Source organism: Notechis scutatus, chromosome 9 (genome assembly GCF_049901735.1).
Source record: "Notechis scutatus isolate UNSWTSFEM ecotype Mainland chromosome 9, rNotScu1.2, whole genome shotgun sequence".
Classification (NCBI taxonomy): domain Eukaryota; kingdom Metazoa; phylum Chordata; class Lepidosauria; order Squamata; family Elapidae; genus Notechis; species Notechis scutatus.
This window is the reverse complement of record NC_142017.1, coordinates 22,564,247-22,591,247: the sequence shown is the minus strand read 5'-3', so window position 1 is coordinate 22,591,247 and position 27,001 is coordinate 22,564,247. Positions and strand designations below refer to the sequence as shown.

Below are 27,001 nucleotides of genomic sequence, written 5' to 3'. Positions count from 1 at the left end.
GTGTGTGTGTGTGTTTGCGTCAAAATGGGCGAGTTGCCCAATAGCCTAAACTGGATCCAAGCCGAGTCGTTTGGGGTTCAGGGTGTGGTGTGAACCAGGCCACAGACTGAATCATAATGGAGCTATGCACAGGCTTTGGGGCTGAGTGATGTGCAGTTCACTTTGCACAGACTCAGGCCACCAGCACGTCGGATCCCTTCCTCGGATTCGGGGGCCGGAGCTTGTTCGGGAGGCGGGGGAGAGCGAGGCAGCGGTCGGCAAGGAGGTTTGCGCAGGTGGCAAGTGGGGGCGGGGTTCCCCGAAGGGGCGGCCGGGCCTCCCGGGGCTGCAGCGTCAAAGGCAGCCGGGTGGAGGCCGCGCGGGCTTCGAGGAGACCCCAACTGGCCCCTTCTCGGCCCACTCGGGACGGCGGCGCAGTTCGGCCACGGCCGTCGGGCTGGGGTGGCGCGTGACTCCGGCTACTCCCCGGGCGGCCGTCGCGCCCCGTCCCGCGGCGCCCTCGGAGAAGCCCCAGGCGGCCCCCGGAGCCCTCTCGGGCACCCTCCGGCCGGCCTGGCCCCGCGGGGAGGGGAGGCTCGCGGGCGGGGCGCGGAGCCCCAGGCGCGCGCGGGCCAGGTGAGCCGGGCAGGCGGGCGGGAGCCGTTGCTCCGTCCCTGGAGCCGCCGCGCCGCCCTCGCGGCCTCGCCCAGCTGGAGTGAGGGGGCTTCTTCCCTCGGCGCCGCCGCCGCCGCCGCCTCCTCCGCTCCCCGCGAGCCCCTCCGGAGCAGCCCCGGCCCAGGCGGAGCGGCCTTGGGGGCCGGAACGGCGCCTCCTCCGCCTCCTGCGCCCCGCCCCCGCTCGACAACCGGCCCGGCGGCATTGCTGGCGTTCCAGGCGGGCCGCCCGGCATGAGCGGCGGTTTCGGGCCAGCCGGGCGGCCGCGGAGCCTCTCGGGCCGGGCAGACAAAGGTGCGGCGGCCGAGCCCAGCTCCGCTTCCCGGTCGGCCGAGCGGGCCTCGGCGGGGCCGCTGCGGAGAGGCACGTGGCCTGGCGCGTCCTTGGCAGCAGCTCGCCCTTCGCTGCCGGTGAGTCGCCCGGATCGGCTCCAGGGGAGCGGCGGCCGCTCGGCCCTCGCGCGCGGCTTCTCGGCAGGCCGGCCCGGCGCTGGATGGGCAGCCGCAGCCTTGGCGGGCTCGGCACCTCTGCGGCTCCCCGAGCGAGGCGGGGCGGAGGGAGGCCCGGGGGCGCGAGGGAAGGGCCGCTTGGGGGCGGAGGGTCCAGGGAAGCGGCGGTGAGGAGCCTGCCGGGGCCTCCCGTCGCCCACCCGCTAGCCAACTGCCTGCCCCGGGAAGCCGCCGCCGCCGCCGCCCCCCGCCTGCGTCTTCACGGGGACGGAAGGAGGGAGCCGGGCGGTCGTGACGGGTCTGGGCCGCTGCCCGGTTGCCGCTTTCGGCGTCTTGGCCGCCTCTCGCGGTTGTCCGGGTGGTTAAGGCGGCTGGGCTGCTGACAGGAGCCGGGGGAGCCTGGTGGGGTCGGTGGGCCTGCACGCCCCGAGGCCGCTGCGCTCCTCTCCACCCGGCAGTCGTGCCATCGTAATGAATCTCCTTTGGGTCTCCAGAAGGGCATCTGGAGGGTCCCTCGCTGTTTCTCGATGGGAGAAAGGGTGGCGGCCGGAGGGGCTGTGCGGAGAGGAAAGCGTCCAGCCTTTTCCTTAGCAGGAAAGGCGAGCGAGGGGGACCCGGTCACGCCCAAGGCCGGCAAGATGGACAGGGGAAAGCAGCCTCTTCTCTGGCAGTGCCGGGTCGGCTTCCAGGCCATTCCGTCCTCAGTGAAAGAAGGGCCATCCTCCCATTCCCCCGTGGGACTTTGCATCCTTGGGGGTGGCCGTCGATCTGGGTTGAATAACAGAATAACAGAGCTGGAAGGGACCTTGGAGGTCTTCTAGTCCAACCCCCTGCTCAAGCAGGAGACCCTAGACCAGTGGTGGCTAACCTTTATGGGCTCCCATGCCAAAAATTGCATGTGCGCTTGCGTGCCAGCACCCAGAAGGCAATGCACGCTGCCCCCTCACGCCCTTGTGCGCGCCACGCATCTCTGCACATGCATACTTGATCCCCCGTACACCATGTATCTGCGCATGTGCGCATGCACACACATCTCCCGCGCAACCGCACACATGCACACCAGATACCCGACAATCAGCTGTTGTGCACACGGCGTGTGCATGTGCAGTGAGGCTCTTCCAGGCGACCTCTCGCGTGCCAGCAGAAGTGGCTCTGCGTGCCATAGGTTCGCCATCACGGCCCTATAACCATTGCAGACAAATGATCACGTGATATCTTAACGCCTTGGTAAAACCACACTTGGAATATGGCATCCTGTTTTGGTCACCATGATACAAAAAAAGATGTTGAGACTCTGGAAAGAGTGCAAAGAAGATCAACAGATTATTAGGTGGCTGGAGGCTAAAATGTATGAAGAACATTTGCAGGAATTGGGTATGTCTACTCTAGTGAAAAGAAGGACCGGGGGTGGTGGTGACATGTTAGCACTGTTCCAATATTTGAGGGGCTGCCACCAAGAAGGGGGTGGGCGACTTATTACCAGAAGGCAGAACAAGAAGCAATGGTTGGAAACTAATCAAGGAGAGAACCAATCTAGAACCAACCTAGAACTTTCCTGACAGGACAATCAACCAGTGGAACCGCTTGCCTTCAGAAGTTGTGGATGCTTCATCATCACTGGAGGCTTTGAAGAAGAGTCTGGACACCCATTTGTCTGGAATGGTATAGGGTTTCCTGCTTGAGGAGGGGGTTGGACTAGAAGACCTTCAAGGTTTGTTGCAACTCTTTTATTCTGCAAGTTTGTTCCGCTGCACTGAGAGGCAACATGCGAGAGTCGAACAACAAACGCAACAATCTTGTGGCCATTGCTGTGTGTGTGTGTGTGTATACACATTCCAGTGTCAAGGCCAGGTTGGATCTTGAGTGCAGGAGGTTGGCTCTTCTTTGTCTCTCTGAGTTCTCCTGGACATTGATCTGGTTCGACGGACCGGCCTTGTTGAGGACCCAGCCAGCCCTTTGCCAGCCCTGTTTGAGGCTCTTTTCTTTCGCTTTGATGCCGCTGATGCCGCTTTCAGAGGGCAGAAACCTAGCACAGCTGCCAGGCAGATTTCTCTTTGGTTGCTGCTCGTGGCCTTCATTCTCTTGCAGAATTTTTGGCCTTCTGCCCAGTGGAGAATAAGGAGAAGGGTTTTTTTCGACCAGGTTCTTGGAGCCTATTAGAGTATTTTATTTGGAACATTCAGGCTTTCTTTGCTGATAAAATGTAGGCAGCAAAAAATACTTCACTTACTGATGCCAGCTGCTTTTGCTGAGACTGCCAGTAAATGTGAATAAACTCTCACACCTTCCGCAGACACAGCGATGGCCCCTGGGCAGGCACCCTGGAGAGGAGGAGCAAAGGGCCTGGGTAACCCCTGAGGCTCTGGCAGGGCAGGGAGCCAGGTGCTGAATCTGGTAGGAGGAGGAAAACAAGAGGCCACTCGGTGATGGAGAGAGGCTGTTGCGGTCAAACACACCTCAGGGCAGTGGGTACCTGGGAGTTGCCTTGGAGAGCTAGAAGTTTAGGGCCTCCCCCTGGTTCAAAGCACAGCAATTTGGTTACCGGGATTTATTTGCCAGGTAGCCCAAATCAAGTTGGCATTTAGAGAATGAGACTGGATGAAAGTAGTTGTGCTACCTTGAGAGAAAAAACAAAAACATGTTTATTCCTAATGATGTATCTGTTTGTTACAAACATTTTATACCAGAAAGCTCAGAATCCAAGTAACGAGAGAGAGAGAGAGAGAGAAAGCTTTTGGCAAAGGATCAACGGAACCATTTCAGGCAATGCCTCTGCGTTGTGTCTCCTCTGCGTTGGGTAGGTGGGTGGATCAGGGCTGCCTGGCAATTCAGCTCCCTTCCAGGAAAGGGGCTGTCTAATCCTCCCCCCCTCTGAGAAATGCCACATTTGTTTGCAGCCTGTAAATAACCTGTGTGCCCAGGTAGATGGCCCATATATTGACTCCTGATTTTATCTTCTAGTAGCTCTACCTCTTCAGTTCCCTGTTGATTGACGCCCTTCCTTCCTTTCTTCCATCCATCCATTTCCATCTTTCTTCCTTTCCCTCTCTCCCCCCCTCCGCTGTCAAGGTCTAACTCTTGCCCTCCTCGGGCCCACTTTTCTCCTCCCAAGTCCAGCCAGCTCCTCCAGGAACTTCCCAAGTTTTGAAAGGGGACCCTCCCCCCGCCAGACCCGCCCTCAGGCCCAGGGTTTCCTGGTGCAGCTCCTAGCAGGTTTCCTGGCTGTGTTTACCAGGCTGCCCTGCTGCTGCCTTCCCTCTGTCCCGTTTGGGTTTGCCCCTTGGTGGTCCCCACCTCTTCCTGGGACTCCTTTAAGGACCGGGAGGGGGGGGAGGCCAGAGGGCCAGGTGCTTTTGGGCAGCAGAGGGGGCCCTTATCACAGGCGGCAGGTGTTGCCTGTCTGTTTTTAAGCCTTCACCAAGTGTTCTGCGTGGAGGTTCCTGTTCATTGGCTTTGGCTCATTTTAAAAACCACCCCACTCCTTGGGGGGGGGAGCAGCAGGAAGTCCCTCCCCCCTTCCCAGGGCCCTTCACCTGCTTTCTAGTGAATCTTAATCCCTTTGAATTGCTTTTCCAAGGCTTGCTGACAGCTCCCTGTCTTGCCTGCCCCCTTCCTTTTGAGCCAGGGGTTCTGTGCTCCTCCTCAGCCGGTCCCACCAGCCATGGAAACAGCCCTGCAGCTGAGGGCCAGGTGGGTCCCTAGAGCAGCCAAGGAGCCTGGCAGGACCTCTCCTCGTGGGCAGATTTTGTTGAATGGCCAGAGCTGGGGTGAAGGGGGCTCAAGAAGGCCCCTGCTTTTACGTCATGAGAGTTGTCAGTGGGAAAAGGGGTGAGCTCTTTACTACAACTCTGAAGCATTGCTGCTTTGCAGGAGCCCCAGAACCGTCTCGATCAGAGCATCCGTGGCCTCATTTTGAGGAAAAGCTCCGCCAGGATAACTGGCTGGACCCACAGCTGGGAATTCCATTAGCCAGGCAGTCAAGTAGATGCATCAGGCTGACGCAGATTGGCTGCCATCCCAGGCTCCCGGCAGCTAAGTGGCATATTGTCTAGTGGCGTATTCTGAGTACAGATGAAGGTGCAGGATTCTGCAGAAAGCCTTGGGTGGGATCCAGCAGATCGACTTTCCCAGGTGGGGTCTGTCTGCTCCGGTTGAAAGTCCCCCTTATTTCCAGGACCCCAGCAGAGGCTTCCTCAGGGCCTACCCTCCTTTAGAACAGCCTGCCCCTCCCCCACCCCCCCCCGAGACGTGGAGGTCTCCAGTCTTTAGCAGAGCCTTTGAGGGCTAATTTTGGGCACAGCTATTGGTGCTGGGAATCGCTGAGTAATATCACTTCTCCTAAGTGTAATCTTCATTCATCGTATTGTCATTGTAAACAGATTGGAGTCCCTTGCACAGAGTGTTAAATGAGTCCCACAGATACACCTTTCCTTCTCCTTACCCATCAGCCACACACTTTGCTGCTCAGGTGTGACATTAACTTTTTGAGTCCTCTTTTGCCCTCTCAGGTTCAGTCTGTTGCCAGATTTTGTCTTGTCATTACAAAAACCCTGCTGCTTTTTTCTGATCTTTCTTCAGCCCAACTCTTGCCCATAAGTGTGCCACAACTTCAGAATGCAAAGTTTGTTTGCCTCTCTTGAGCTGCAGTCCTTTGCTGCCTTCCTGGGCTTTGCTGTGTCTTGCACAGACTTGGTCTGCCCAACGCGGTGACGCTTCCTGGATGGCTCCTCCGTCTCTGTCGTCCTCAGCTCTGCCTTTCTTACTAGGCTGCCATTCCAAAGCGTCTCTTTGGGGCCTTCTGCCAAAGCTCACCTTAGATGCAGTCCAGCAGTGCCTGGACTACAATGGTAGATGGTAACCCAAATATGTCAGATTATTTAGGCTTTTTTCCCCTCCCCTTTGGTTATTTCTCTAACTTAAAAGATCCATGTACAACGATTGTATTCTATCGATCATAACACCAACCACGTGATAGCACAAAGGTGAGAAATGGGGCAAGAATAATAGAATGGAACAATCAGAAAGGACCTTCTCACCTCATTGGGTTGTTACAGAAAAATAGGAGGGAGGAGTATTAGGTACGTTCACTGCTTTGACTTGTAAAAATAATAAAGGCAAGGTAAATTTTATATTTGTGTGTGTGTGTGTGTGTGTGTGTGTGTGTATGTATGTATGTATGTATGTATGTATGTATGTATGTATGTTCTGTCTCACCTTTCTTCTTTCCCAAAAGATGAAAGAGTACAAAGTCACACAAACACAGGCAGGCAGGCTGGCTCGGACTTCACAGAGTTAATTCTTTGGAACTGATAATGTCCTTGGCATTCCAACACGCTCTACCTGCCAAGTCTGAACTGATAACAAGTAAAAAGCTACTTACAGAAAATTACAGGGCAGACCACAAAAATCATTCCCAAAGAAAACCTGAAGTAAGAACAAACTTTGTGCCATTCAAAGTTCCAGCCGACAACACACCCACTTTTATCCCCTGTGGGGTGTGGCTCAATGACTCAGCTTACTCTCTGACCCTCCCACGCCTCCTACGTTGCTGCTCACGTTTCTCCCTACGATGTTGCCTAGGATCAAGCCAACATTCTTTCTCTTGACTCCCTGTCAGGGGCTGCTCCGATATGCCTTCCTCCTGATTAATCTCAGGCTGTTCCTCTCGGTTGTGTGATGGAACCTGAGGCATTATCAGGGAGGAAGGCATTGCCAGAGAAGAAGGTCCTGGGGAGGAAGGCATTCCCAGTTCCTCCTCCTCATCTTCCAAGTCCTCTTCCTCTAGCAGCACAGGCTCGGGAATCGGAGCCACAACATACATACATACATACATACATATTATATTATGTTATGTTATGTTATGTTATGTTATGTTATGTTATGTTATGTTATGTTATGTTATGTTATATTATATTATATTATATATATATATATATATATATATATATATATATATATATATATATATATATATATTCATATATTCTTCACTCTGAGAAGCACAGAGCTGAAGACACAAGCCTGAAGATGATGAATGAGACTTCATCGAAACGTTGCCTAGATACTTCCAATCTTACGCGGGAGAAATACCCGAATAACCAAAGATCCATATATGTGTGTGTGTGTGTGTGTGTGTGTGTGTGTGTGTGTGTATGTATGTATGTTTTCTGAGTATTTTCGCGGGTATTTGTATGTGAATCTTTGGTTATTCGGGTTTTCTCCCACGTAAAATTGGAGGTATCTAGGTGACGTTTCGATGAAGTCTCATTCGTCATCTTCAGGCTTGTGTCTTCGGCTTTGTGCTTCTCGAAGTAATGTGAGCTTGCAGCTGCTTCTTCCTTTTAACTGCTAGTGGGGATGTGACTTGATTGGGTGGGGGCTTGGCTGTGTTCTGATTGGGTGGGGGTGTGTTCTGATTGGTTGGGGGTTTGGCTATGTTCTGATTGGTTGGGGGGTTGACTGTGTTCTGATTGGCTGGGGGTGTGTTCTGTTCAGGTGGGGGCTTGGTTGTGCTCAGGTTAGTCTTAATTGCCGGGGGATTTGAGCTGGTGAGCTGTGTTCCTGTTGTTTGGGTCGGAGGGGTTTGAAGCAGGTAGTGATTCAAACCCTTCCGACCCATACATGAAGCGAATGGACGCCCACCATGAAGATGTGGCACAACCACGAACACGAAGCCAAACAACAGGATCACAGCTCACCAGCTCAAATCCCCGGCAACTAAGACTAACCTGAGCACAGCCAAGCCCCCACCTGAACAGAACACACCCCCAGCCAATCAGAACACCCCCCACCCAATCAGAACACAGCCAAGCCCCCACCCAATCAAGTCACACCCCCACTAGCAGTTAAAAGGAAGAAGCAGCTGCAAGCTCACATTACTCTGAGAAGCACAAAACCGAAGACACAAGCCTGAAGATGATGAATGAGACTTCATCAAAACGTCGCCTAGATACTTCCAATTTTACGCGGAAGAGAACACGAATAACCAAAGATCCACGTGTGTGTGTGTGTGTGTGTATTTTTTTTTTCTTAAGTTTTTGCGGGTACTTACATGTATGGTATTCAGCTTTGTTCGGGTATTTTCCCACATCATTATAGTTGTGCTTTTAAAGTTGTAGCAACGTTTCGGCAAAATCTCATCTGCCATCATCAGGCTTCTGTATTGTGTTCGTCTGTGAGTCAGACGGCTGTGAAAGACGGCTGTGAAAGTCTGACTCATAGACGAACACAATACAGACACACACACACACATATATGCAGGTCTTGGCATGTTCGGGTCTTTTCCCATGTAAGATTGAGAGTATGTAAGATTGAGAGTACTCTCAATCTTACATGGGAAAAGACCCGAACACACCAAGGCCTGCATACGTGTGAAGGAGAATCTGCCATCTCCCAAGGCAGCTGTTAACCCTGATATCCTTCTGAAATCTCCGTTCCTGAACTTTCAGCTCCTGGTTCCTTGTTCAGCTTTCCTGAGCAATGCTGAGAAAATCTGTACTGTCTGTTGCTCAGCAGCGCTTTGGGATAGTTGAAGACCTCTCCTCTCCTCCCCTTCCCTCCAGGCTTAGCATCCTCAGGCCTGATAGTTTTTCCTTCCAGGTCCTTATATTTCCACCTGAAGTAAAGAGGAAAAGTAGAATGTAAAAAGAATGCAAAACAATTCCTTTGCAAAGGAATTTGAAAGAACATCATCAAGCAGATCTAAGGAGAAAGAAAAAAAGAATATTAAAAATACATAGGGCCAGGTTACTTGTGGGACTGCCTCTCCCTGAGGCTATCTGCTAATCCTACTAAGTTAGGTAGGTGGCTGTACCCCAGGCCCCCTCCCTTAAATATTGACCCCTGCTGGGGGCACAGGGCCTATTTTTAACTATGTTTTGTGGATTGTTGTGAGCAACCTGAAGTCTTTCTTTGAGGTAGGTGGCCATAACAGTCCTGTAAGTAAATAAGCAAATAAATGTTTTAGATAACATTGGATTATTCCAGAGAGTAACTACCATTTTTAAATATTTAATTTCTCTAAAACAATTACACATACACTAAAGAAAACCCTTTAAAGAAATAGAAAAGAGACAACTTTCAACAAACTAAAATATAAATGAGGGGAAAAACTATTTTACATTTTTCCTATCAGTATTCACTGGTTTACTAATAAATATATTGCTATCCTTTAATTATTAAGAAAATAATTACCTTTTCTAAAAGACATATTTCCGACAACCATTCCTTGACATCAGGAATAATGTCACTTCTCTGATTTCTTTTAGCAACTCCCATGCTCAATACAAACATAATTACTGAGAATCATATTCCAAAGCTTTGGTATATAGTTCAACATTACATTAACATTTTTAACATTTAAATTTTTCCCCCATAAATCTTACATTAAGAAACTGTTTTCTCCAAATTATGGAAAGGTCCCATGACCACATGGTGTAGATCAGTGGAACTTAATTTTTTTTACACCTGCCTAGTAAATCTGATGTCCATCCATAACACAAAATCTTTTAAAAGTTTGTAACAAAACCATAAAAAGCTGATAATGTTATTTAAAAAGAAATGGCTGTAACATTTAAAAAGACAATGATATCAGGTAGTATCTCCGCCATGCAGCAAACAAATTTAATACATCATCATCATAATCATTCTAGCCATTGTCCATCTACTGCAGGATGAAGGTCTGTCCAACCTATTCAGTCCTGAGCTTTATTTGGCCAATTGGACCAGCAATACTTACTGATGTCGTTGATCCATCTTGTTTCAGGTCTCTTTCTTGGAAGCTTTTTATCAAGCGGGATCCATTTTGTGACTGCCTTGGTCCACCTGCCATCAGTTCTTCTTGCTCTGTGACCGGCCCGTTTCCATTTCAATTCTTTGACTCTCTTGAGGATATCGAATTCCGTACTTTGTTCTCTAATTTAACACATGTAAGTTCTCTTTAACAATGTAGTGAATAAAATAGAACAGTTTTCCTGAGTAGTTGTCAGGATTACAGCACAACGCAATCCCAGATTGAGAGGACTTGAGTTCAGCTTGTTGCTCTAAAATAAAATTACTTATTTTGTTTTACTTATTTTGGAACCCAAAATCACCTCAGACAGGCAGGTGTGACGCCTGCAGTAAAAGGGTATCCAGGGCTTTTGCTGACTAACCGATTTTATGAAAAGGCCTGTTTTTATGAGCTGCAGCAGCTCCTTTCTTCAGGTGCTGCTCACAAAAGAAAATGTGTGAGTTGTTATGACTGGGTTTTTTCCCTAACATTGCTCACTTCATAGTGAATCAGTGCATCTTGAGTAAGTGGCTCTACTCTTGACTTATTTTTGCTCTTCTAAGTATGTGATAAACAGTGTTTTTCTCTCTCTGACTATTTTAGGCTGAAGGGTTAGGGATTTAGGACTGTGGGAAATCCCAAAGCGGAAGAGCCTGTAAGCTACTTTTAAATATTAATATGGTAAATGTAATATGGCTACACTGGGTTACAGAGCATTTATCTTTGATGAGATTTAATCAGAGCCATTGAGTGTTCTTTATTTTAAACTGCTGCTAATGAGGGAACAAGGATTTGCTGGAGCGTGACTTGAAGAGTCTCTTCTGAAATTGCAGTTCTGTGGTTGCCGGTTCATTTTCTGTAAGGCGCTGTGAGAAAGACCTTGAGAATCTGGGCCGAGAGACGCTGCCCATGGAAGGGGCTGGGCGGCCAAGAGGCTCCAGGGGAACGCTTCCTAAGTCCTTGGGCCGCAAAGGGGACGGTGGGGGAATTGAACTTTCAGACCTGCAAGATTCTGTTAATGTAGCCTTGTAATAAAGCATCAGTTAGCTCACCTGGTGGTGTTTCCTGTCTGGTCTGGAAACCTGACCTTTGCTCCCAGTAATGCTTAGGGGGCTTTCCAAAAATGCAGCCTGGTCCTTGTCATTTGGGGGGTGGAATCTGGCCAGTTGGCATTCTGTGAGCGAGACGAAAGTTTTCCAGAACACAGTTGGAACCCGATATTCACAATACCCTGCAGTTTGCTCGTTGGCTTTCATTAGTTCAACGCAAGGTTGGAGGAATGCTCGGGTTTTATTCGTTTCCTTCTCACGTTTAAGGCTAGCAGTGGGAAAACCAGAATTCTGGCCCACTCCTAGGCATGGAACCTGGCTGGGTGCCAGTCACTTTCTCTCAGCCCTAGGAAGAAGATATTGGCAAGCTACTTGTGCAAAGATTGTCTGCCTTCTCTTCTGGAAAGATGCCAATTTTAGGAACAGGTGGCCTATTTTGCTATGAGTTGGGTGGTTCTAGAAATAGAACAAATAGATAAATAAAAATCTCACTCTGGAATCCTTTACAAAGTCTCAGGTGGAGGCCCTCAGGACCTGGTGATTGGTTTGTGTGTGGTGGCCTCTCAAGATGTCCTGGAGTATCTTTTTCTCTGGCTGCCTCTTTAGGTGTCTATCCCAGAAAGTCACTGCAGGCCCAGTTAACTGCCTGTGTCCCTCCATCCCCCCCTCCCCTCCCCCAGTAAAGGCAGGTGCCTTCAGTTTCTGCAATGTCTCTGCCTTGAAGGCCTCTTGGCTCCTCTTCATTCCAACTGCTTCTCTGTTTCAAGCAGATTTAAAGGAATTCTGCAGGGCTTTGGGCTTCCCGTTGATCTCTTTTGCCATCTACAATCATCCTTGCTGCCCTTTCTTTTTTGACAAGCCCAAAACCCCTGCAGACTTTTCCTGGCAGTTTGGCCTCTTTCGACTCTTTCCACTTCCGGAATGCACCTTTCTCCTCAGGTTTTTCTGGCACGGCTGACCTCCCCTCACCGGGATCAGACCGGGCCTTTCTTCCATCCGGGAAGGCGCTTGTAAGAGCCTCTGTTGTTGTGGTTTCACTTAATCTCTTGGTACCTGCAAGAATTTGGCTCCCCGAGATGCCGTTGAAAGGATCCTAAACTGACAAACCTCTCTTGGAACTGATAGGGAGGAAAACATCTTGTGAATTGAGGTGATGATGTTTTCCACTGATTAACAAGGAGTTGTTTAAGCCGGGGGGGGGGGGGGAATGAACTTTGTTGAACTTCACCTTGCTTTGTTCTTTGAAAAGTACTTTCAGATAAGTGAACCTGTCCAAACAGCCGTTCTTGGGAGTGTGTGTGTGTTTAGTTTACTTCATTGTCATTGCACCTCGTACAACGAAATCAAACACCATCTTCAGTGCACATCATGACCATGAAAATAAACACGAACACACATCTTTCACACTCCACACATTGAACCGGAAACCCCCGACCCGCACCAGCACTGCACTACACAGCAGAATTCAAAAGAGCTGCCCCCCTGGGAGAGAAGCTGTTCCTCAGCCTATTTGTCCTTGTTTTTATTATCCTGTACCGTCTGCCAGATGGTAATAGTTCAAAAAAAGGGAGGCCCAGGATGAGATGGATCTTTAAGAATGTTTTGAACTTTCTTAAGGCAGCGGGAGCTCTAAAGCTCTTCCAAAGAGTGGGGAGGGCAACCCATGATCCTCTGGGCAATGACATTAACCCTCTGGAGCACTTTCCTATCTGCCCCTGTGCAGTTGGCAAACCCTACACAGGTGCAGGAAGTTAAGATACTCTCTGTGGTGCAGCGGTAGAAGGTCACCAGCAGTTTTTCATTCCTTTGCTGTTTTCTGAGAAGTCTCAGGTCGTATAATCTCTGCTGGGCCCTTTTGACCAGGGCTGCAAAGTGAGCCCCCCAGGTCAGGTCCTCTTTTAGGGTAACACCCAGAAACTTAAAACTGGTGTGTGTGTGTGTGTGTGTGTGTGTGTGTGTGTGAGCACAATAGGAATGACTTCAGGTTGTTGGCAGAACATGGAAACTCCAGTGATTGAGGAAGGTGTCTCTCAGGGTTGTTCAGGAATTGGGTCCTGCCAAAGCTGATACTGGCACCACTGAGCAGCCCATTTTATGGATGCCAGACAGTTGGGGCATCTGAGTTGGCCACCCTCCATCAGCCAGCTGGGCCCACCTTCAGCCAGCTTCCCTGCCAGCCAGGAAGAAGTGTGAAAGTTGGGTGAATTTGGATGAAAGAACCAAATTGCTTCATGGGCTGCAGAGCGTTCTGAGCCTTGTGAGTGGCATCTGGGGAGCTCTGCTTAACAGAGCAGGGCCTCTAAGGAGGAAAGGCCACGGGGAGAAGGGCTGGGTGAGACATCATCGAGTGCCTCTTGATAGATGAATACTGGATGGATGTTCCTTGGTTTATGAGCATCTACAGCCCTGTAGCCCAGAATGACTTCCTTTGACGAAGAAACCTGCAGTGCAGCTGAACTGGCCTTAGTCTCGTCTCCCCTCTCCTGGGATTTACAGTCTCCTATTGCTACACAGTCTGTTGTGGTTTGTCAGAGCTGTTGGACATCCACGAATATTAGCAAATGGCCTTAAATAACCAGCTGGACAGGAAAATGCCTCTTTTAGTGCTCCCTCTTGGCGTTGGCAGGAGGGAATGGCCAGCGGTGACTGGCTGGATGTTCCCTTCTCTTAGATCCCTCCTTCTCCCTGGCTGGGATGCCAAGGGGGGCTGCTGCAGGTGTTGCTTTTCAGGAAACCATGGTGTGTGTGTGTGTGTGTGTGTGTGAACTCAAAAAAATATTTCTATGGTCTTTTTAGAGTTGCCAACAGAAAGTGAGGGGGGAGCAGTGGGCAACTTATATTCCATAAATGTTTTCAAAGATAGTTTCTAGGTGACCAAAGTTTCTGCCGTGCAAAATTCTAACTGGAGAGCATGATTGATGACTCTTGGCTATGGACGTGTCCTGTTGGAGAATATGAATTATGATACACCCAGGCAGTGCCAGCATGCCTAATAAATAAATCTGTTAAGTTTAGGAAGTTTGGCTTGGGACTTATGATTTAAATGGGGGTAACTGCCGGAGCCCTGACAGTGTGTGTGTGTGTGTGTGTGTGTGTGTGTGTGTGTTTCTAGCATTCTGTTCTTGAGAGACTTAACGAACAGGGGAGGAAACACCCTGGCAGACTCCTCCAGGGTGCCTGCAGCCAAGAGAGCCCCCTGCCCATAACTCAAAGGCTTGCATGTTGAATGGCTGGCTGGGAAGAGCCTTGGGCAGCCACTGCGAGGTCTGTGAATCAAAGCGCAGGCTCACAGATCAATGCTTGAATTGCTCTCCAGGATCAGGGACTTCTTCTTCCTGACCTACTTAAGGCTCCAAGGGGAAAAAGTGCTTCATTTCCAAAGCGCTTCTCTTGGCTGTGACAACACAGTGAGTCAGAAGAGGTTCCACCTTCAGCTGAAGATTTCTGTTTTGCCAGCAGCTCCACAGAGGTGCGCCAAACCAGCTGATAGACGGAGATTGAGGGGCACCTTGGCAGCCACAGTAACACTGGACCCGTCTCTGCAGCACCCCAGAGTGGAAAGCTGAAGGCAGGAGGAACATGGAGAACACAGGTACTGAGGTGTGACTCGTGGGTCTTCCCGAACCTTTCAAGTTGCTGCTGGAGGTTCTGGTGGGAGAAACAGAACCTGCAGCTCTCCAGCATCTCCAGAGGGTTAAGACTAATTTGACCATTGGAGGCATTTGGGGCAACTCAGGACTGGCGCGTCTTTGGGCACAGAGAGGTTGTAGGTGTAGGGAATAACTTCTTGCCCCAAGTTTCATGCGTTGGAAGCATCCTTCAAAGAGGACATTGCTGAGATCCAATGCCCTCCGATTTGTGGCTTATTGTTGCTGGTTTGAGCATCTTTTTCTGCTTTTCCAGAATGCACGGAACACCCTCTTTGCTCTCCTGTCTCCCACTGTTCCACCTAGAGCCAAATCGGAGGTAGACTGTCCACGGGGAAAAAAAACCCGTCGTGGCTATGCTTGTTTTTTAACAGCTTTGACCATCTTGCCTTTTCCCACCAAATTCTGCAGCTCCAGGTGTTAGTCCCCATATTACCCTCCCTGACTGTTGCCTTCAAGCTGCCTTGGCAAGACCGGGTGGCCCCAGGGAGATTCTTCAGATCCCCTGCTGGAGGAGAGCCACATGGGCCTACCACACCCTGCCGCGTTTGGTAAATAAAAAGGAAATAAACAGGGTTCATTTTCTCCTTGCAAACATGTGGTTACCAACCTAGGAAAAAGGGGAAGTGCTTCGGTTGTGTGGTTTGGTTTTCTTAACCTCCCTCTGGAAGCAGGGGTCCCCAAACTTGGCCACTTTAAGACGGGTGGACTTCAACTCCCAGAATTCTCCAGCCAGCATAGAATTCTGGGAGTTGAAGTCCACCAGTCTTAAAGTGGCCAAGTTTGGAGACCCCTTGATCTAGAAGGATCCTGATGGCCAAGGAATCGCTGGTCCGGTGAAGCTCAAGCCCGAAGCAGAACCAGCAGGTGCAAACACCGCATCCCAGTTCCTATGTGGTGGATGGCTACAGGCAGCAGCGCAAAGCAATCCCCTCAGTCAGGAAAGATTCCTGGGGTCGTGGCTGAGGGTTTTAAGTACATAATCTCTGAGAGATTATGCTGGATGGAGAATTCTGGGAGTTGAAGTCCACAAATCTTAAAGTTGCCAAGTTTGGAGACCTCTGGTCTGGAGTCTGAGGAGCCCGAGAAGGACAGCCAGAAGGCAGACAGGCAAGCAGCCTTTGGAGGAGCAGCATGGGGCTAATACTCCACACAGGCAGGCATCGTCTTTGGCTTCCCCCTGCCTGCCTCCCCAGGGCTCCCTGGGAAAGCAGTGCCGGCCATTCTGGCTCCTGGCTAGAGATGCCAGCCAGAGGGTCCCTCGCCCCTCAGCCCTGGTTTCCTCTGTCTCGGCTGGACCCTCCTCGGCTGGGGGGGGGGTAGCATCGGTGGGGTCTTCTTGCTAGTTTGCTTTTTTTCTCAGAGAGAAGCCAGAGGAGGGAGGTCTGCAGGTTGCTTCTTGCTCAGAGTTGGCTTGAGCTTGTCGAGGCCTATCGGGGGGTGGGGTGGTGGAGGAGGAGGCAGTCCCGAGTTGGTTCTGGTTTGCAGGCTTCAACAAGCCTCTTTTTTCCTACTCTGGGGCTTTGCAGCCAGGCCAGCCAGGGAAGGAAACCCTCGGTGTGCAGAGGCGTCTTCTGAAAGCAGGCTGGGAATAGGAGGCTCTGCAGGAAGCAGCAGCTCCAGTGATCCAAGGGCTGGGGGAGACCTGGAGAGCCACGGCTCCTTCTGGCAGCGGGAACAGGACCTGGTCTGTAAGTGCCATAGCCGCTCCAGCCAGCTGGGCCTGGCGGGCTTTCTCCTTGGCGGAAGAGGTGGCCGGGAGGGAGGCAGGTGGAGGAGGAAGCCCCTGCCTCATCGGGGCATTCACAGGGGGCAGCACTTCAAAGCTCCCCGGGATACAGCCGTCGCATGTGGGATTCTGTGCAGCTCCGTGGCTGGCGCAGGGGGCCTGCTGTGGCCCTGTGGCTGATGCGCCTGCCGTCCTGCTGTCAGAGGGCTCGTTTCGGCCCCCCACCTCAGCCGCCTCAGGCAGGGGAGAGCAGATGAGAAATGGAAAGCCTCCCCAGCATTAAGGTTTGTGGGAAATAGCGAGGTGGCTCCTCTCAACAAGGGGCGGAAAGCCTGAGGCGCTGGTGGGGATCCGGTTTTCAGCGATCAGGGGATCACCCGATTGCCGCCTGACACGTGCCACGCCGTGCGGCTGTGAGCGCCCGGATCCTTGCCTCCTAGTCAAGCCACCTGGGCGTGACATTTATAAGAAGGACGTGGATAATTGGAAACAAGGCGCACAATTAAACGGTGAGGAATGAGGAAGGGCTGGATGTACGTTCTGGGTGTTTTTAACACGGCAGTGAGAGCTTGCTTCTGAGGGAGTTCAAAGTTTTCCGTCAGTAGCAAGCCACCTGCTGCTATTTTAGGCCAGAAATTGGAAGAGTGGGAACCCAGAAGGACCTGTGGATCTACACCAGGTGTCCAACCTTGGCAACTTTAAGACTTGTGGACTTCAACTCCCAGAATTCCTCAGCCAGCTTTGCTGGCTGAGGAATTCTGGGAGTTGAAGTCCACAAGTCTTAAAGTTGCCAAGGTTGGACACCCTGATCTACACGTTGCTTAGATAGTGGAATGAGTCCCAGGTCCGGTGAACTGCTCAGAGCCTTTCTGGTTCTCCCTGGATGCTGCAGCTGTGCTGGGAGCCGGGAGGAGGGCTGGGGAGCATGGAGCGTGGAGCAGAGAAGCAATGAAGGACAAGTGGATTTTGCTGCTTACCGTTTTTCTGCTTGTATGGCTGTGATGGTGTCTCAGGGTACAGATCAGAGATCTCCAAACTTGGCAAGTTTAAGACTTGTGGACTTCAGCTCCCAGAATTCTCCAGCCAGCAGGCTGGAGAATTCTGGGAGTTGAAGTCCACAAGTCTTAAAGTTGCCAAGTTTGGGGACCCTTGATATAGATATACAACTTTGGAAGACAGGTGGTCGTTAGCCTCAGCTGGAGACTAAAAATAAACTGAATTGTTGTTTAGCATAAACGTGGTGCTGATTCTATAATTATAAATAGCTAAAATGCATTAACGTTTCAAACTTGCCCCTAAACAAGTGCATTTGGGGGTCAGTGACAAAAACGACGGTCTTGTTCCCGAGAGGCTCCTTGGGTCAACCCCGGCATCTTCCTGCAGAAAGGGGACCCGGCTTCTTCTCCCCACTCCCTCCTCGGTCTCCGTGTCAAAGTCGAGGTACCCAGTCCAGGGGTCGCCAACCTTTTGGACCTCGGGGACCACCAAACTCATAATTTTAAATCCTGCGGACCAGAGATCCTGGGAAAATCCCCCAAAAAGTCTGCAGGAAAATCCCCCACCCCGTTTTCCTACCGATCGATCGTTCTTTATTTGGGATTGCAGGATACCGTCTCCAGCTCCGTTCTCGCATAAACTTAATTCATCATTCCAAAAGTTCAGTCTCAATTCAAACATTTCAAAAAAGTTTCTCCTACTATTAACAATTTGAGTGTGCCACCCCATAGCTTACATATCATGTAATTAATCCCCCTTTAAATCCCATTAATTATTTAATTTTTAATTATCACCTAAAAAGTTAATACCAATGTTCTTCTAACAGCTACTACATTGCAAATATATCTTTCAATTCAGGGTCTGCAAGTTTCTCCTTTAATTACATACAAAATATTTATAGTTTTAAAAGAAAAAAATTAATCTATTCAATTCATCATGTCCAGTCTCTTTCTTGAAAGCCTCCAGGGATGAAGCTCCCACAACTTCCGAAGGAAACTTCTGTTCCATTGGTTGATTGTTGTCCCTGTCAGAAAATTCCTCCTTTGTTGGCTATCGGCTGTTCTCATCTTATTTATCTCAAATTCCCACTAAGACACTCTGGGGTCTTTTGTGTCTTAAAATCCAGAATTCTGCTTTAGTGTTCCGTTTTCTCTCTCTCTCTCTCTCTCTCTCACACACACACACCCTTGAATGAGGAATGAGAGTGCTGTGGGCTAGGAGGGCAGGAGCAAAGGCCCATCTTCCATTTGTGCAGTTGTTGTGTGCGTCCCTCTGCAGTTATTCTGTTGGGGAGTTTGAAGAAGCCAGTGTGATGCTTCCTTTCTGTGTCTTTTGTGTTATTTTATGTCCCTCTCAGATTACGGTGCTGTGTTTGGAAATTGTATTTTTATACTCTTGATTAATCAGATGCCCTGTTTCCTTGTGCAAATGAATTGTGGTTTGATAACAGATGGAACTATTCAAGTTTCTCTCCAACACCCTCCTGCTTACAAATTGGAGTAGCTACATCGATTGTGAGGTGAAAGACAAACGTTGATCCAGCAATTGCTAAATTATGGCCGCAGGATAAGATTCAAATTCTCTTAGTTCTACTTTGAATTCGATATTTAATTTATTTATGTTTTTTTTAAATGGATTGATCTGATGAAGAGAGCAAGAGGAATTTCAGGGAAGGGAACAATCTCAAAATGTACCACTTCACGGCCTTTGATGGGAGACAGTTTGGCCAAGGGTTCCTTGTGGCTTCTTCCCATGGAAAGCCTCCTTCTAGAAGAAACAGCCAGGATGATTACCTGCCCATTGCGTTTGCTCCTGCCAGGTGGAAACTCCCCACTCGCCCCCAAGGGCTGCTGGGATGGAAGGGAGGCGAAAAGCCCAGTTTGATTTTGAGAATATAAATGTCAGAAAAGCTTGAACAGCAACTCAGAGAAACACATATGGACCCCCATCAATGTGAGCTGTTGGACGGTATTGCTTGGTCTGTTGTGTGGGTGCTTGTGTGTTTTTAGGAGGCAGGGAATTTTGGTGGGTTGTGGGGTGTTTGGGGATTATCATGTGTGTATACGCGTGTTGGGTTTGGTCTCTGGGTATTACGTGAATTTCGTTGTATGTGTATACTGTGTATATACGTACAATGACAATAAATTATTATTATTATTATTGATTTATCTTTAGTGAGATTCACAGCCTTTGGGATTGGTTGGTAGCTCAACAGCTCGAGTCCTAACCAAGGACCTAGGAACTGTTCAGGTAGCGTCGGAGGATAATAAGCTGTTCCAAGTCAGGGTGGATTTTTTTTTGTAGAATCAGGGTATTCAAGTCTGATAAATTCAGAATTTCCAAATAGCGAGGCAGCCCTTTAGGTATTGCTCCGAGGGCTCCAGTCACAATTGGGATGAGGATGATGATTATTATTTGCATGCAATATTTTTTCAGTTCCTTCCATTTCTTTTGGTGGACTGGGATTGGGGGCTCCTTGGCTCAGGTGGGTCGGGCAGCTCACCTGTTTCCCCCAAAAAATCTCCTGGCAGCAGCGAGCAGATCCCCCTTATCCTCTATTGTTGTTGCCCCCCGGACCTTCTATTGGGGCCCTTCCTGGAGCGAAGGCCGCTTTCCGGATTTCACTCCTGGCTCTGCGGCTGCTGACCAGGCTGGCTGCTGCACTCAACTCCCTCTTTCTCTGGCAGGAGGAAGAGTCTTTGGTGGGAAGCGGAGCCTTTTACCGGGTGGCCCCCATCGTCTCCCGGTGGTGCAGAAGCTGGTGGAGTCCCGCGCTCAACTGCAGGACGAGAAGCTGCAGCAACAGTTGCTGCTCCTGCAGGAGAAACGTGCTGGGCGAGAGAGCAGCCCCCTCCCTCAGGCTGCGCAGCTGCAGAACAAGGTACTTTTCCATTCAGAGGAGAAAACAGGGAGGCTGCTCACTCTCCAGACCAGGGGTCTCCAACCTTGGCCACCTTAAGACTCACCTTAAGCAAAGCTGCCTGGGGAATTCTGGGAGTTGAAGTCCTCCAGACTTAAAGTGGCCAAGGTTGGAGACCCCTGCTCCAGACGACTTCGGTGCCCCATGCTGGCATCCCTGGCCAGCCCCCCTCCCCCCATATGCCTCCCCCGTGGCTGGAGAGGATTGGAGGAGTCTTGCCACCCACCCCTCTACCCCAGCTGGATCATCCTGGTATCTCCTGTGCCGCCCTCCTCCTCCTCCTCCTCCTCCTCCTCCTCCTCCTCCTCCTCCTCCTCCTCCTCCTCCTCCTCCTCCTCCTCCTCCTCCTCCTCCTCCTCCTTCTCTGTGGCTCCACATCACTCGGAGGGTTGGGTGAGCCTCATGCCAAGACCCAAAGGCTGTGTTTGTACGATGCACTTAATCACCTGTGACCAGAGGCAAAACAGCTGCACTTGTGTAATAATGTCGAGCTTCTTTCCTTTTTAACATGGGCTGGTGTGTCTGTGTGTCCTGGCATATTATCCAAAACCACAATGAAAACAGTGTGCGTGCATAAATAAGTCAATAAAATAAATAAATAAATGCAACTGAGAAATGGGAGGGGTGGGACTAAAAGAAAGTCACACCCAAATGTGGAGTGAAAATTTGCGTAGAGCTTTTAAAATACCCTGGAACTTCTACACCATGTTTCTACATGCTCCTTCCTGATTCAGAGTGCTAAATCAGTCTCTCTCTCTCTCCCCCCCTTCTCTTTCCCTCCCTCCCTCCCTCTCTCTCCCCCTTTCCCCCTCTCTGTCCCTCCCTCTTTCCCTCCCTCCCTCTCCCCCTCTTTTCCTCTCTGTCCCTCCCTCCCTTTCTCCTCTTTCCCTCTCTCTTCCTCTTCTTTCTCCCTCTCTCTTCCTTCTTCCTCTCTCTCCCTTTCTCCCTCTCTTCTTCCTTCCTCTCTCTCCCCCTCTTCCCCTCTCTGTCCCTCTCTCTTTCCCTCCCTCTCTCCCCCTCTTTTCCACTGTCTCTCCCTCCCTTCCCCCTCTTTCCCTCTCTCTCTTCCTCCTTCTTTCTTCCTCTCTCTTCCTCCCTCTCTTCTTCCCCCTCTCCCTCCCTCCCTCTCTCTCCAAAGCAAATCCAGCTTGCCAGCATGCCTAAATGGCAGATAATTGGGTCCCTTTGGGTTAATCTGCAGCTCCAGACAGATAGGAACCTCTGGACGTATGTTGAATCTTGTCGCTTTCTGGCCCAGAAAGGGGAGCTCAACTCCAGTCATGGCTTGAAGAGAAATGGCCCTTTGGATCTGCAGCTGGGCTTGGTTGCAAGAAAGGATCTTTCCCAGGCCAGGGGAAGAAGGTCTGTCATCCCCTGCTCTGGGCCTCACCGTTTGCCTGAAACTTTCCCAGCCCTCGGATACTCTCCGTGGGCTTGGCTGGTTCCTTATTGTGCAGGATCTTATGACTCGGCTACGGATGGAAAGATGTGGAAAGATTCCCCTTTACTCAGTCTCTGGTGAAACCCAGCCATGTGTTCATCTGTGCTTCCCGTTCTTTTAATAAACCCTGGAAGAGTTGCTCTCCCGGCTGAGCTCATAGTGCACGGCGCCCTTTGCAGGCTGGGTGCGCAAGGCGGGCATTTCCATTCATCCTTTTTCCATCTGTGTTTCCTCTTTGCTCACCAAGGAATTGACAGCTGCAGCTTAAGATGACTTTTGCAAGAGGCAGGCTGACAGAATTCAGTTCATGAGCCTGAGGTTTGGGATTTGCCAGTCAGAATTAAAAATGTAGAAGCTAAAAACTGAGCTTTGTTGACTGCGAAGTGTAGAAGTAGAGAACTGGAGCTGAGAGGCCAGAGCCAGACTTCAAACAACGGAACAACCTGCAAAGCGGGAGTTGACGGGTGGAATTTAACTTGCCGTTTCCGTGCTCCTTGTGTATAAACGAATGTGGTGTTTCAGTCCCTCTTTTGCATTGGCAGACAGAAAGCCTGAAGGACAGACTCCCCAAGGCGGCCCAGGAGATGAATAGGCTTCCTTCTGCACTGGTGAGTTGGAGAGCCTCTTGCTTGGGTCCAGACAGGACTTCCAAGGGCTTCAGCATCAGTTAAGTTCACTTACGTGTATGATGCAGCCTTAAATAAGGAAAGGAATTCCAGATAGTTTGTCCAGTGGTTTTCTGAAACTCGCTGCAGGGTTGGGCTTTTGATTTAGTTGGACAACCGCAGGAGTTGCCCTTGGCCAACTGACCATTGCATTTGTGTGCCAAAGCTTCCAGAGAGTGATGTCTTTTATGGGAAGTGCAGCACATTGAATTGCTAACCTTGTGTTATTTCTGAAACTCACATAACCTGGTTTGAAGCAGCCACATCCTACTCAAATTTAGGCAGATGCGTCTGCATCAGTGCCAGCCTTCTCTTCTTGCGCTGGTCTTTTGAGGAACAGCCGTGCTCATTGCTCCATGGCAGATAAACCCCCTTCCTCCCCTGCCTCACTGTCCCCCAGATCCTTCACCAGCCCTTCTTTGACAATTAGCTTTCCCTTCTCGAGCCTTCAAGAGGCACCAGACTACAAATTCCATCATCCACAACTGGCAGAACTTTGGGCATGTTGGCTGGGAGGGATAGGAATTGTGGGCCAGTTGGAGGAAGCTATGAATTGGTCAGGAGAAAGCATTTGAGGAGGGGGATTACTTTTGTTTTTGTTTTTAAAAAGGCTTGGCTAGAGGGGAAGAGTGGCCAGGAGGGGAGAAGTTGGTGCCAGCTTTGCTTTGAGCCTCTCGTGGGCAAGTCCCCCGCCAGGAGGATGCTGGTCTGCCTTCTCTGAACCTGAAGACCAGGAACTCGGCCTGGGAAAATAAGTACAGGAAACCAAAGTCTCTCCCTGCTGTGTGTAGGTTAATACTTGATAATAAAAGCAGTGTGGTGTACAATGCAATGTACAAATTATGAGGGTGTTGTTCTGAAGGAAAAACAATAATTAACCCCCCCTCACCCCATGCCTACTTTTAATTGCTAGATCAATTGGGGTTTGTTTACTCTGTTGCCTTCATTTAGGCAGGCTCTCTGCCCAACGGATGACACCAACAGGTGTTGTGTTGTGCAGTCTGACGCTACAGCATTCCGCCTAATTTGCTGGGCTTGTTTATAGCGAGTCCATCTTCGGTTTGAGTGTGAATCATCGGAGCCTTTCCTCCTCCCTCCGCAGGCCTTTGCTCAGCCTCCTGATGTCTTCCAGAGATTGTCTGAGGACAGCTCCCTTGTACTCTGGCCCTCCTTTCTGTTTAGCCGGGCACAGGCTGTGCTCGCCTCCTCCTGCCATTATTTGCTGTCTAAATGCACACAAAGAGAAGCAGCGTATTTAGGTTTATAGGAATAGTTTAATTCAGCTTTCCATACTTTCAGATTGTAATGTTTTGCCCCCGGTAAATGCATTAGAAATGAATACTGCACTCAAATAAGCAAAAGAACTCTGGACCGAATTACGTCTTAATCTTCATCCATGCACGGTATTTATAATTAAATTCAGTTGGATGAGGAATGGTGCTGTGTCTTGGACTTGGAACCACTGATGAGATGAGATATGCTCTTAATCTCCCCAATATTTTTGTGAAGGGCCTCTGCTCTTCCTGTCTGGCCTTTTCTCCGGGAGGTCGCCTGGCCATTGAAAGAGTTGAGGGGTCCTTGGCGCTCCCTGAGCCGGCTTGTTTTCTTGCAGACGTTTCATGGCCCAAACTAGGTTAACATCATCTGTGGCTGAAGAAGTTCCCTGGTTGGGTCATGAAACGTCTGCAAGAAAGCAAGCCGGCTCAGGGAGCGCCAAGGACCCTCATGTCGACCCTGAGCTACAGATGTTCACTTTCCCCTAGCGCTGAAAGAGTAAAGCTGACCTCTCTTCTCTTCCTGACTCTTCACAGGACGGGACGGACCTGGAGAAGCATAGGGACCTCTTGGCTGCAGAAAACGCGCACTTAAAGCAGGAGTTAAAGCTGTGTGAGGCCCAGTTACAGGAGCTGAGGAAGCTTTCGGTCCGGTGCTCCAACTGCGCACACAGCCAGGTGAGGCTTTGCTCCCCCAGTTGGGCCTCCTGTAGATGGGCCTGTTCCTCAGGGACTTTCTGCCTTCCTCCCACAGGAAAACGTAAAGTTGCAGGAGAAACTGGCACAAGTGAAGCAGGAAGCAGAAGAGGCAAAAGGGCGCCTTTCGGAGCTGGACCTGGAGGTGGAGCAGAAGACCAACCGCCTGGCGGAGGTAGAACTGCGGCTGAAGGACTCCTTGGCAGAGAGAGCCGAGGAGGAGGAGCGGCTGAGCCGGAGACTGCGGGACAGCCAGGAAGTGATAGCGAGCCTCAAGGCCCAGCCTCACCAGGTCAAGGTGAGGATGGCATTGCACAGTGCCCAGGGTCCGTGGGCAGCTCTTCCCCTTTTCCCAGCTCTGCGGAGGGCTCAGTCTGCTCTTCTTCCTTTAGTATGTCATCAAAACGATGGAAGTTGAATCCTCCAAGACCAAGCAGGCCCTCAGCGAAGCCCAGTCACGGAACCAGTACTTGCAGGACCAGGTTGGGATGCAGAGGCAGGTGCTGAAGGAGATGGAGCAGCAGCTACAGAGCTCCCAGAAGGCGGTGGCTCAGCTCAGGGCCCAGGTAAGCCCTCCAGGACACCAGGAAGAGGCACGAAGGTGGGAGGCAGAGGGGGAGGAAGGAGGAGGGGCCTCCTCCTTTCACCACTTCTTTCTCGGGGAAGGACCCGGTTCCAAATGGAGTGGCTCCACTTCCTCTGCGGCTGCAACTTGATAATCAGCAGGGCTCCCCTCCCTGTGGTTCCTTCCATTCTCAAGTCTGAAACTGGTGCGCCCCAAAGCGCAGCGTGTCCTTCAGAGTTGTGCTGAACGAAGGGGGTCAGGGCCAGGCCTCCAGAGTTCCCGTCATCCCAGCTCCCCTTCCTCTCACGGGATTGGGAGTCGGGCACTTGGCAACCGGCTCAAAATTATAACCGTTTGCATCACGTGATTGCCATTTGCAATCTTCCCCGCTGGCTTCCCCAAAAAGCCAGTGGGGAAGCCAGCAGTCACAAGTCATTGGGGTAAGTCTCCTCACCTGTGGATCCTTTCCACCCCTCTGCATTTGCCCCACACTTGCCCCACACCAGCCCTTTGCACCCTCCCACGCTCCCTCCCTGACTTGCATATCCTCCAGGACCCCCACTGCAGACCCCCTCCCTCCCTCCCCCGCCTGGCTGCGGCCACTTACCTGTCTGCTGCCCTGTGCCGGCTTCCCCAGTCACAATCGACCGGGACCGCGGGATGTTCAGTGATGCGACCAGGAGATATTACACTTACTGAAGAAAATGGGTGCCAATTTCCATCGTAAGTTGAGGAGTTCCCGTAGGGACAATTTTTCCCCTGGATACTAGTATAGGGGGGCAGCTGTCTAAATGGCTGCAGGTAAGATGGCATTGCTCAGCTCCTGGCATTCTTCCTGGACAAAGATCAGCAGGTGATGGCCGTCTGCAAAGAGGGGAATCAAGTTGAGGGAGGATGCAGGAGGGGGCGGCCTCGTCTGCCCCCCCTCTCGAGAGCCTGGTGAGGCAGAGCAGCTGCCCAAGAAAAGCCCTGCCTGGAGTGGCCCCTCCTCCCTTCTCCTGAGGGGCAGAAGAAGCTGCCCAAATGCAGCGCAAGATGAGGGGGAGAAGTCTCAGAACCAGAGGTGGGGTTCAGCAGGTGCTGGAGAACCAGGAGCGGAAATTTTGAGTAGTTCAGAGAACCGGCCAATCCCGCCTCTGACTGGCCCCGCCAACCCCATCTCTTCCCCTCCTCCCATCGAGTCCCAGCTGATTGGCTGGCTCTCCTTTGGTTGCCCTGTGCAGGAGAAGGGAGCTGGAAAGCAGGTCAGTGGGGTGGGGAGGGAAGGGGGATTTTGCAGTATCCTTCCCCTGTCACGCCCACCAAGCCACACCCACAGAATCAGTAGCATAAAAACTGCTCAGAACCCCCTGGGTCCGTCCCCCTCCAGGTGACGATGTATGAGTCGGAGCTGGAGCAGTCCCGGGAGCAGATGCTGGAGGAGATGCAGAACATGGAGGAGGACAAGAACCGAGCCATTGAGGAAGCCTTTGCGCGAACACAACTGGAAATGAAAGCGGTCCATGAAAACCTGGCAGGTGCGTAACTGGCACCGGCAGGACCATCCTTGGCCAGGTCGGATTTGCTTTCCGGGCAGCCGCTGAGAGGCTCCTTCAGCACCTGCCGGGTCACCACCGATGGTGGTGTTAGTGAAGAAGGGAAGCAAGCACTTCCCAAGCCAGCTTCCCAGGTCTTCCTTTTTGCAGGCGTGCGGGCCAATCTGCTCACCCTCCAGCCGGCGCTCCGTACTCTCACTAGTGACTACAACAGCTTGAAGCGCCAAGTCAAAGAGTTCCCTCTTCTTCTGCAAGAGGCTTTGCAGAGCACCAGGACGGAGGTGAGCTCGTCCTCCCTCCCACCCCGGGGAGAGCAGCTCCTGTCCCTAGGAAGCCAGAGGGGCCTGGGAAAGGCTGAGGGACATAGAAGCCCCTAACGCAGCTCCTCTTTCTCCCAAGATTGGTCAAGCCATCGAAGAGGTGAGCAGCACCAACCAGGAGCTGCTGAGAAAATACCGAAAGGAGCTGCAACTCCGCAAGAAATGTCACAATGAGCTGGTGCGATTGAAAGGTTTGCTCCTCCTCCCTTGCGTGCGTTGTGTGCAAAGCCCCCCGTAGGGTTGCTAGTAATGGGTCTTGAGTTGTTGGCCAAAGTTGCTGAATTGGGGTGG

General features: G+C 51.1%; 1 protein-coding gene across 23 annotated transcripts in view; it reads left to right on the top strand.

Moving 5' to 3' along the window:
* Positions 1-602: 602 nt before the first annotated feature.
* The window catches only part of KIFC3 (kinesin family member C3), a 51,535-nt gene continuing 25,136 nt past the window's right edge, over positions 603-27,001 (top strand). For 3 of the 23 annotated variants that reach the window (XM_087971827.1, XM_087971822.1, XM_087971824.1), the window contains exons 1-9: positions 830-1,064; positions 14,379-14,514; positions 19,982-20,175; positions 24,132-24,272; positions 24,349-24,588; positions 24,683-24,856; positions 26,225-26,372; positions 26,541-26,671; positions 26,790-26,901. In XM_087971827.1, coding sequence (XP_087827953.1) covers positions 14,502-14,514; positions 19,982-20,175; positions 24,132-24,272; positions 24,349-24,588; positions 24,683-24,856; positions 26,225-26,372; positions 26,541-26,671; positions 26,790-26,901 — 1,153 coding nt within the window. In that variant the 5' untranslated portion in view covers positions 830-1,064; positions 14,379-14,501. Of the gene's footprint in view, positions 1,065-14,378; positions 14,515-16,088; positions 16,261-19,981; positions 20,176-22,197; positions 22,264-24,131; positions 24,273-24,348; positions 24,589-24,682; positions 24,857-26,224; positions 26,373-26,540; positions 26,672-26,789; positions 26,902-27,001 lie in introns of those variants that run through there. The other 20 variants (XM_087971819.1, XM_087971815.1, XM_087971820.1 and 17 more) reach the window with 17 other exon arrangements.